The following is an 11082-nucleotide window of genomic DNA, read 5'->3' as shown; positions in this document are numbered from 1 at the left end:
ATACTGTCGATTTGTGAAGGAAACTGAAGACCACCAGTGTTTATGCATTACTGAGTGAGAAGTGTTTACTGTTAAAGAGAATATGGACTGCAGATGTATGATAGATCGAGACACTAGATATTTGTAAGCTATAATATATGGCGTGAATTAATTATTGTTATATTACTCGCTGTAGTCATACAGTAGCTATTTGTCTACGTATCTCTAGCGTGAGAGGGGAAGAGGTGAGCCAACAAAAATCAATTAAGATTAACCGCGTGATGGGAAAGGATACCAAGACGTTATTAAAGTACGAAAAAAAAAAAAAAAAAAACGTACGCCCTCTTCTGTAACAAGGCTTTTTACTTACGAATAGCGTTTTTTTTTTTTTTTTAGTACCGTACTTGTCTCCTGTACTGATTGATTCTTGTTTTATGATTGTACGCTTCACGGTTTGAGTTCGCGGCGAGAAGACTTACAGGGCGTGGGTTATCAAGACTACTACTCCCTCCTCGGTGCTAGACAAGGAGCCAAGTTTATTTATTTTATTTATTTATTTATTTATTTTTTTCGAATAATATTAAAACGGCGTTAGCGTTTCCATCTGAGGGCTAGGTTATGTTAAGTTACATCGGGTTTAGATTAATTCAGTTCATAACTTCATCACTAATCTTTCCATTGTGTAGATCATGATTTAAAAGAAAAGCATCGTATTTTTGCACAAGAATAAATTAATAGTGTCTGGAAATTAGTAGACATGTTATTTCCGTTATAGTTCTTGTTTTCTTTATTATCTAAGAGGGTTCTGGTCAAGGGCAAAAAAAAAGGACCTGTATCTATAACACCTGCACTCCAGCTTCACTACTCCAGACTGAGCCGTGCTGAGGAGCAGCTAGCACTGTATGGTCACCTCTCACTGGGAACTGCAAGACCATTGGCAGCGAGCTAATGTTGATGTATCGCAGCGCAGCAGGTGAGTAACGCCTCCCGCTGCGCCTCACGACCACAGCCTCGCACGGGACTCGCCTCGCTCACCACACGCGCTGCCTACACGAGTAATGGAAACTGTAAGATACGGTAGTGTGCACTTTATAGAGGAAATCACGTACTTTGAGGGTGATGTGTGACTACCAACTAGTAATTTTTGAAGCACTTTGTTCGGCACATACACTTTGTAGAGAGAAATACATACTTTGTGACTGATGTAAAACCTGTATTCTTTTAAACAAAACAAAAAAATAAAAAATAAATAAAGGGAAACGCGTACTTTGTTCCCTCCATACCGTGATTAATGTGCTATTATTAATCCGTATTTTTAAACAATTTGTTTGGTATATACGTACCTTTATTCTCTCTTTCATCAGGAGTATTTTCAATATTTTCAAAGGCAGCAAAGATTATGTATTCTGTATCCTTATTCTCTTCATATATATATATATATATATATATATATATATATATATATATATATATATATATATATATATATATATATATATATATATATATATATATATATATATATATATATATATATATATATATATATATATATATATATATATATATCTTTTTTTTTTCGTGTGTGTACATGTGAACTTTCTTCTCCATTGGGTTTATTGATAGCAAGGGACGAACACAGCAAGAAGGTTAAAGAGGCGAAAGAGTTCAAGGTGTTTTTTGTTTTCTGTTCATAAGAGAATTTAGGTCCAGCATGTAGTAACTGTCAGTGATTCAGGATATATAATAGAAATGAAAATTAAGAAAAGAAACATATATTATTCCTTTATTTGTCGGAAAGATATGTCATACATACGTGGCCGCAATAACGGAAAAAAATGTATCACGATAACCGATAAATCGATAACCATAGCCTTATCGGCGACAACCGATAATCGATACTGGCGATAAGTTTATCACCCGATAACCGATCACCAATAAATCGATAAATCCAAAATTCCAATACTAGCGATGACGATAATTATATTTTAAATAAAAAACAAGATAAATCTGAATCTTTATCCTTATCTTTACCTTAGAAAACTTAGAAAAATCTTTGAAAAACTTCAAATTCAATGTTTATCCTGTCTCTTTACTGATGAAAAGTACGGTTTTAAGTAAAATAAGTACATCTTAATTTGAAAGTTTAAAACTTCAACATGATCATGTTCCAAAAACTAAAATTATCGATTATCGCTAGTTTGGAACCAAACGTATCGGTGATGCTGATGAATCGGTAACGCGGGAAAAATAATTATAACTGGTAATCCGATATCGTTATCGCGATAAATTGTCACGATAACGCCCACCTATCACATTACATACTACTACTACATTACTAAATAATAATAATAATAATAATAATAATAATAATAATAATAATAATAATAATAATAACCACAACCAGCAACAACCGCAACAATTTGTATTCTAGCGTGGAACGGCTGGCAGCTTCCTCTTAACTCTTTCATTCATAACTGCTGTACAATAATATTTTCTTTTAATCAGCAATAACTCTCTCTCTCTCTCTCTCTCTCTCTCTCTCTCTCTCTCTCTCTCTCTCTCTCTCTCTCTCTCTCTCTCTCTCTCTCTCTCTCTCTCTATATATATATATATATATATATATATATATAAAAGTATAAAAGTATAAAAGTACTGCTGCACAATTCTTCTTTAATCCCAATCACTCTTTTTCTCTTCGACATTCATTTCTGTACTTTGGTCACTCACTTCAATATTTCTGTAGTCTGGATTTTTTTTTTTTTCCCTCAGTATTTACGTCCGGTTTCTCGTTATCTACCAGGGTTAGGATGGTACATTTTTAACAAAGGACTTGTTTTGGCATTGTTGGGAACCGTTACCTGAGTTGATGATCTTTCAGACCTTGCCTAGGATTCGAGACGGTGCACTTGAGGACTCTGTAGGCCCTCAAGCGCGATCGTTACCACTGTACCGCGGTGGAAACGATACAAGGGTTATTTAACACAAAGATGATCCACTCAGTCGTCCCCTGAGTGAGGAATGAATGGGTTCCCAAATAAAATGGTAGATGAAAGGAACAGACTCAGTAATTAAGTTGTTAGCGCTGAGTCATTAGGTATGATAAGTGCGAATTATCATTAACATTAGGTATGTTTTACGAAGGGATTGCCACGTGTAGGCCTAATGGCTTCTTGCAGCTTCTCTACTTTTCTTGTGTTCCTATATTCGTAAGTGACAGGAAGCTTGCAAAGTCTAGTTGAGTTATGGGACAAGTGTAACAAAAGACAAAGAAAATGGTTCACAAAGCGAGTGGTGGATGACTAGAATAGACCAGATAATGAGGAGTGAGTGAGTTGAGTGAGGAGTCATTTGCGTTTTAAAAGAAGACTAGATAAATCCATGGCTGAGAATGATCGATGGAAATAGAAAAGGATGACGAAAACAAAAGCCTTAGAGTTATTAATCAGGATAAGACTACAGGAGTAATGAGCTCATGTTTGATGATGTTAGATTTAAAAATAGAGACAGGAAGAAAGACGTTCTCAATTAGAGTTACAGGAAAATGAAATGGAGTACTCAGTTAAGAGGACACTACACAAAATTCATGGATGAGGATGATAATTGGATACAGGTAAGAATAATAATACAGCTACTCACGCAACGACTAGCTTTTTGTACTTTCCCTTATTTTCTTACTTAGACCACAAGGATGCATGGTCAGCGCTTACAAATATCAAAAGAATTGCAAGTGCTCAGAATTTGTTCATAAAGCTGGTATAGCAACTTCATCGCATAACATGTCCTTATAAGTGGTTATGGCAACAGACTAGAGGCAACCACAGCACTCACATCATAAATAAATAAATAGCAAATAGATCACCAACTACAATCACACTACATTAGATAAACTACCACGCCAAATTACATTACATCGCATTATGTACATTGCACCATTACACTACACCAAGTTCAGCATGGTCATCACCTTGAGTGCCCTGGTGATGACTTGTTCACTATACCTGAGTAGCGTAAGGTCAGAGACGAGGCTTTGTTTGCACACCTCATCACAGTCAAGTCGGAAGTGTGCCAGGAAAGCCTCTTTCTCGGGGGACACTGTTCTCAGGGCGCCGTGGTTGCATCGACCTGTGGAGCGGAACAAAATATGGACTTAACAGAGAGAGAGAGAGAGAGAGAGAGAGAGAGAGAGAGAGAGAGAGAGAGAGAGAGAGGTGGCCAACAGAATGACTAGCAGAACCAGCTGACAAAATGGTTGAGGAAATATCTCATTGGGTGATGAATGACTAAAGAAGTCTCCTTGGCTAACAAATGGCTAGGGGAAATGTCCCAATGGCTAACGAATGGCTGAAGAAGACCGACATTGCCACATGCTTCTCACCTGCCAGTTGGTCATTTTTCTTTCCGTTCTTTCTTTCTTTTTAATTAAGGGAAGGTTGAAGGTTAGAATGCTGAAGGGAAGAGAAAGTAAAGGGAGAGGACACACTACACCAGGACGATAGGAGGGCCGCTCACCTCCCGTACACAGCATAGGACCGTGAGAATAGACGCCCCTCACAGCATTCATATCGAAGATGGGTTTGAATTTTCCTGGCAGGGGTCTTTTCATGTGCTCCGCCTGACGATGAGTGTGACGTAGCGCCCACAGAGGATCTGGCAGGTTTGCAGTCTCCTTACTTGGCCCAATGTTGCTGTAGAAGTAACTCCACTGCAGTCTGAACCCCGCTGGTGCCGCTCCCCTTATGCTGCAAGCAGTGTGAGACAGACAGAGGTGTATTACTGTCGGTATTTGGCAATGCAGTATAGCAAGTTTCAAAGAGGAGCGATAGTTAATAAGAAACATCCAAGCAGCATAGTCATGGTCAAAAAATGTTTCCGCGTCTTACTCCGACTATTGCCAACGGCCTTTAGTCTAGCGTGCGTTACTGGGGATCTTCAAGGGTGTGTTTATGATTCTAGTGGTAGTTTAAGAGGATTATTTCATCATTAATGCGAAAAACACTACTGAGAACCCAACTAACTATTTTTGTCCTTATGAGATGAAGAAATGAAGCGTTTCAAAATACGCGTCACTCATCGAACACGAACGAACAGTATCGAACTGATATGATACGAACAGGAGTGAACTGGCTCCTCCAGATAAGATAAGATAAGAAATCGGTGTTTGTTTTATCCTATTAATATCACTCTTGCAGTCATCGAAATGCATTGAAAAAATTATAAATGAAGTGTAAAGGCAATAGAGAGTGTAATAATGATGGACAGAATGAATGAAAATTAATCTAGAGGGGAATATGTGAAAGACATCAAAGGAGAGAAAACTTTTCTTTTTTTTTTCAGTGAAGCATTTGTCCTAAATTGTTTCACTATTTCACTGAAATAAGTACGTATCTGAGATTACTTTTTTTTACACAATGAAGCAATTTTTCTTCAATAACAACTGTTTCAGTGAAGCAGGTGCTTCAAATTGCTTCACTTCATCTCAGTGGCCCACTTGTCTTAAAATTAAGTACTCCTTTTTTTTTTTTTTTTTACAATGAAACAGTAGTATTGAATTACTTCACCTTATTTATTTATTTATTTTTATTTTTTTTACAATTAAACAGTTGTCTTGAATGGTTTAACTTTTCAATAAAGCAGTTGTCTCAAATTACTTTATTTTTCAACGCAATGTCGTAAATGACTCGTCTTCTTAATGAACCAGTAATAAAAATACAAATTTAACCATGGACGTGAAATATCCATCTGTACCTGACTCACTCATCATTCAGTCACTGGCTCACGCACCTTGCAATGAGATCATCCAGGAAGTGAGTGAAATTGTCGTGGTTGGGTAAGATGGGCACCTCGTCCGGGTCAAAGTGGGCAAGGAACCGGTACTGGTGCATGTGGCGCAGAACACAGTCTGTGAAGTGCACGTTCTCCTGGGCAAACATCTTCTGTCTCTCTTTCTGCGTCCAAAGCCTGAGGGTGTGAAGGCGTTAGGGTCAGTGAACGCGGCATCTAATGAGGGTGACAGTGTTAGGCTGCGTCAGCAAACACGGTTGCTATTACGTCCATCACCACCTGGATACTGGCTTATCATTGGTATCACCAATATCATCATTTACATGTCATGGAGTATGATCAAGAATACGAAAAAAATGAATAAATAAAAAAAATAAAATAAATTCAGTTTGTCTCTCCTAGAAAGATGCTTATTGGAGGAGTTTCCACATAAGTATAGGCAGCTCTAGTTTCGGTTATAGTGGCGATGCGCAGGTGAGGAGTCAAAAGATGCCAGGCATGATCATGTGATGTGTTGCCCCGCCGATAAACAATGTGTGAACTAAGTGAACAAATATGCAGGTGTGGAAATATAGCTTGAAGAGGGGAAGTTATCTCTCCTTGGTTATATCTTCGTGTTTTGTTGATTTAAGCAATACACACACACACACACACACACACACACACACACACACACACACACACACACACACACACACACACACTAGAAAACAATAGAACAACGTCTTGCCAGGGATGGAATGCAAAGCGTTAAGTCTGTACTCTCAATAAAAGACCCCCTCGCCACTCTCCCTCCTGGGACTCACTTCCGGAGGCTGGGTTCGTTGACGTAGGGCGGCGGGTAGGTGTAGTCAGTGACTTGCACGAAACCTTCTTGAGTGTAGTGACGCAATACCTTGGTGATGTTTGGATGTACATCAGTAGTGTAGAGGAACACCTGGCTGAAGCCCTGCGCCCTCAGCAGCTCCAGCCACTCCACCAGGCGCTGCGAGAAGTCCTCGTGGTAATAGAACAGCGCCGGCCCACACACTGCCGCCGCCCACCCCCGCACCAACCTGCGCCACACACCACACCTTTATACACTCAAACTTTTTGGCGTCTTATATACTCCACTGTGGTGGAATATATAAGCGTGCTTTTTTTGTACCCATTGTTCAGAACCCCTTTTACATAAAAAGAATGAATTAATAAAAAATAAATAAATAAAAAAACTGCAGAATGATACAAGAAAGATTTAAGAATTACACATTAGTGGTTCACATGATAGAGACACGAAGGAGGCAGTGACTTACGTGACGGGGTTGCGAGGCGCTACGCGGGACCTGTAGGCAGACAAGTGACGCTCCCTCGCGCCGATCACCTAAAACAGGAAACATCACTTGGTTGACGCATGGAATATTGAGAAAACTCTAACCTGGTATAACTCCGAGTGATGAAAATGCAAAGCCATGTGTAAGTTCACCAGTTTTCTGTTATTCTCATGCACTTCTTATACCAGGCTCTGACAGTACACAGGCGCCTTTTCACACACTGCCTCCAAGTGCCGGTGGTCCGACTGTCTACTTCAGCTTTATAATCTTGATCTTGATAAAAATGTTCTGTCTTTAGGGGCAATTAGAGAACAATAGACACTATACAGAAACGGCATATTGGAGATTGTAAACGAATGCTACAAATACACGTTTAGTAAATTTAAGCCCGTATTCAGAAACACTGCTCTCTCACAACGACCAATTTCAAAGGCCACAGAGATGATTAGCAGTATTCTCACGGGCGATCTGTTAATAATGTAAAAATCTAGTTAACCTGTCAATAGAACCGTAAAAGACACCCATAAAAACCCGTGTAGCTTCAACTAATAGAACTGCCACGTCGCCCGTTCCCCCCTCGTCAGGTAAGCCTTCCGGAACACATTAACTTGCCCTCGTAACAGAACCTTTTTGTAGTGGAGGTGCAACGCAGAAGTGTTTCTGAACAGTAATTAGATACACGGAAAGCAAAGATGAGTTAGTGTGGCACCTTAAGCAGATTGGTAGCTGACGCGCAGGGCTCAGACACAAGGGAGACAGCGAGGGGCACAGCAAGGGTGTCTGGGGGAAGAGGACACCTCAGCAAGTACGGCATCTGGCGGTCGCTGTTTTTGTTTTGATAGTCCAGGTAGTCTGTGGGAAGAAAGAAGACAGGTGCACACGCTTCTCTTCTCCCTTCAACTGTTGTTAGTTCTCCATAATTTCAAACCCTCTGATCTGCTTAGAATCTATCAAATGTCAGGTTTCGTAAAGAGACTGTCAGCAAATTTAGAGGACTTCACGATCAACACAAAGGCCCGTATTCTGAAACGCTTTGCTCTCTCACCACAACATTTTCCAAGGCCACAGAGATGATCAGCCGGGTTCTCAAGACTGTTTTTTTTTTTCTTTTAATAACGTAGAAATCTTGTTAATTTGTCACTAAAACCGTAAAAAAAAAAAAATCCTTGAAAACCCATGCAGCTTTCTACTAGATCCTTTTGAATGTAGCGGAGGTGCGGCGCAGTGTTTCAGAATCCAAAATCCTCTGCATTAGCGCATCGAAGTACCGGTATTTACAAGAGCCATAGGATCGCTGTCTCTATAGTCATGTCTCCAAGAACAATACAAATTCTTACTCTTATTAGCAGTAGGGTTTCCTACGGAGGCAAGAAATTACTTCTGGTAAGTAGTGAACAGAGAACTTGAATAGAGCCGGCGAACCGTTTCCTTTCAATGCTATCAGGATTTCCTGACGAGGGACTCACCCACGCTAGTTACTCTGACAGGCAGCGGCGGCGCTTCTGAGCTGAACCAAATGTGGCACCAGGCAAGGGATGGAGCCTTGCTTTTCGACACGCCGAGGAGCCTGATGGACGCCCTGCCGTCTGGAAGGGAGAGCCAAATGTAGTACTTATGTTAGAGACAGAGAGGTAGGTGAGTGATTAGGTAGGTACGGACACATACAATATGCATACATAAAGTAAAATAGATCGAACGATACGTAGATAGATCAATCGATAGATAGATAGAGATAGATAATAAATACTAGCCACACACACACACACACACACACACACACACACACACACACACACACACGAAAACAGAGATAAACCACTCCCTAATCAGCAGACAGACAGTGATGACCCCCAAGCAAGAAAGACGCATGCACTTCCTGACGTGTGTCGAAACTTCCCTCGTGGACGATCTGCCACGAAAACAACTCATTTCCTGAAGACCCTCTGCTTTTATTAAACCAGAGTGTTTATTGAGAAACTCGTAGGGAAGATTGTTCCTTAGTTTTAACTGATAACTTGATCCAGATGGTTGCACATATGAATAAAAGTGACAGTACTGTTTTTCCTGCACTGGTAAGATTGATAAAGATAGATTCAAGCTTGACACAAAGTTAGATTAAAAAAAAAAACAGTAGGAAGGAACTGGTTCTCAAATAGAGGTTGTTAATACTGAGTCATTAGTGAGCTTTAAAAAATAAGAAATTTATGGATGAGGATGATAATTGGAAATAAGTAGGTGTGTTTCATATACAGACCGCCCAATATAGGCCTGATGTCTTCCTGCGGCTTCCCTTATTTTCTTGTGTTCTTAGTAAGTTAACACAAGAAGGCTATCCAAGAATAACCGTGACAATGACAGCTGATGCCAGGACTAAACGCAGCACTGCGGTACACTGTGACAAGCTGAGGGCGGCTGTTAGCTTTCCACCGAGAGACGGTAACACCAACACCTCGATTCCCACTAACACACACACACACAGACACACACACACACACACACACACACACAAACCTTTAAGACATGCACAAGTGTTATCAGCTGAATAATTATGTGCTGAAGTTAATTTAAGCAGGTGTAATGAGGTAAAAGTGTCATTTTGAATAATATTTTGTAATTTTTTAGGTCTGTGTGTGTGTGTGTGTGTGTGTGTGTGTGTGTGTGTGTGTGTGTGTGTGTGTGTGTGCGTGTGTGATTACTCCTTTTACTTTGAAATAAACTGACACGTACTGCTCCAAAAGGTTTACTGACTGATTCATGTTGCCAACGTCTCTCTCTCTCTCTCTCTCTCTGGTGGTTGCTGACGTTCCTTTCCCGGTTCTTTAATTTGATTTAGCATTTACGAAATAAACTGTTTCATATACAGACCGCCCAATATAGGCCTGATGTCTTTCTGCGGCTTCTCTCATTTTCTTGTGTTCTTAGTAGGTTAACACAAGAAGGCTACCCAAGAATAACCGTGACAATGACAGCTGATGCCAGGACTAAATGCAGCACTGCGGTACACTGTGACAAGCTGAGGGCGGCTGTTAGCTTTCCACCGAGAGACGGTAACACCAACACCTCGATTCCCACAAACACACACACACACAGACACACACACACACACACACACACACACACACACACACACACACACACACACACACAGACCTTTAAGACATGCACAAGTGTTATCAGCTGAATAATTATGTGCTGGAGTTAATTTAAGCAGGTGTAGTGAGGCAATAGTGTCATTTGGAATAATATTTTGTATTTTTTTAAGTCTGTGTGTGTGTGCGTGTGTGTGATTACTCCTTTTACTTTGAAATAAACTGACACGTACTACTTCAAAAGGTTTACTGACTGATTTATGCTGCCAACGTCTCTCTCTCTCTCTCTCTCTCTCTCTCTCTCTCTCTCTCTCTCTCTCTCTCTCTCTCTCTCACGCTTGTATGCACCCATTGACACTCACACAGTCACACACCTGCGTCTGGGTCCAAGAAGGCGGAATAAAGCAAAAAATTATCGTTGATGTCAAGAGTCGCCCGCTGCCAGAGTGTGTTCCTCCAGTCAATGCTGTTGGGAGCGAGACGCGAACTTATGTAGCTGTTGTGGCCACGGATGGTGCATGGATAGTGATACCACCACCACCACCACCACCAGTAGAAGCAGTAGTAGTAGTAGTAGTAGTAGTAGAGGAAGAAGTAACTATTGCTGTTGTTGTTGTTGTTGTTGGTGGTGGTGGTGGTGGTGTTGTAATCAGGCACAGGTCGTAATAATAATAAGACATGCAATGCAGAAACTCATGCTAGCTAGTAGTACAGACCCCTACAGTAGCCACCAGTGACAGACACTAACTACATAATATAACTAAACACTAAAATACACCAACAGCTGCATGAAAATCCCACGTCTTGCTGCCTGGCTATGCTATCAGTCACGAAGAACACAAACATATCATATACCTGAAAACGGTCGGGAGCAGGGGGCACCTCAGCTTACTGGCACTGGCACCGGCACCGTACAGCAA

General features: G+C 40.5%; 1 protein-coding gene across 3 annotated transcripts in view; it reads right to left on the bottom strand.

Moving 5' to 3' along the window:
• Positions 1-1746: 1746 nt before the first annotated feature.
• Positions 1747-11082, bottom strand: part of LOC135111589 (uncharacterized) — an 18011-nt gene continuing 8675 nt past the window's right edge. For all 3 annotated transcript variants that reach the window (XM_064025045.1, XM_064025047.1, XM_064025046.1), the window contains exons 3-11: positions 11018-11082; positions 10537-10628; positions 8540-8659; positions 7783-7925; positions 7056-7123; positions 6570-6818; positions 5764-5940; positions 4492-4721; positions 1747-4104 (exon numbers count right to left, since the gene is read on the bottom strand). The exon at positions 11018-11082 is cut by the window's right edge and continues 277 nt beyond it. In XM_064025045.1, the coding sequence (XP_063881115.1) occupies positions 3920-4104; positions 4492-4721; positions 5764-5940; positions 6570-6818; positions 7056-7123; positions 7783-7925; positions 8540-8659; positions 10537-10628; positions 11018-11082 (1329 nt within the window). In that variant the 3' untranslated portion in view covers positions 1747-3919. The remainder of the gene's footprint in view (positions 4105-4491; positions 4722-5763; positions 5941-6569; positions 6819-7055; positions 7124-7782; positions 7926-8539; positions 8660-10536; positions 10629-11017) is intronic.

The sequence above is a fragment of the Scylla paramamosain genome, chromosome 22 (assembly GCF_035594125.1).
Source record: "Scylla paramamosain isolate STU-SP2022 chromosome 22, ASM3559412v1, whole genome shotgun sequence".
NCBI classification, from domain to species: Eukaryota; Metazoa; Arthropoda; class Malacostraca; order Decapoda; family Portunidae; genus Scylla; species Scylla paramamosain.
The sequence above is the reverse complement of the archived record's forward strand: the minus strand, read 5'-3'. Positions and strand labels throughout refer to the sequence as shown.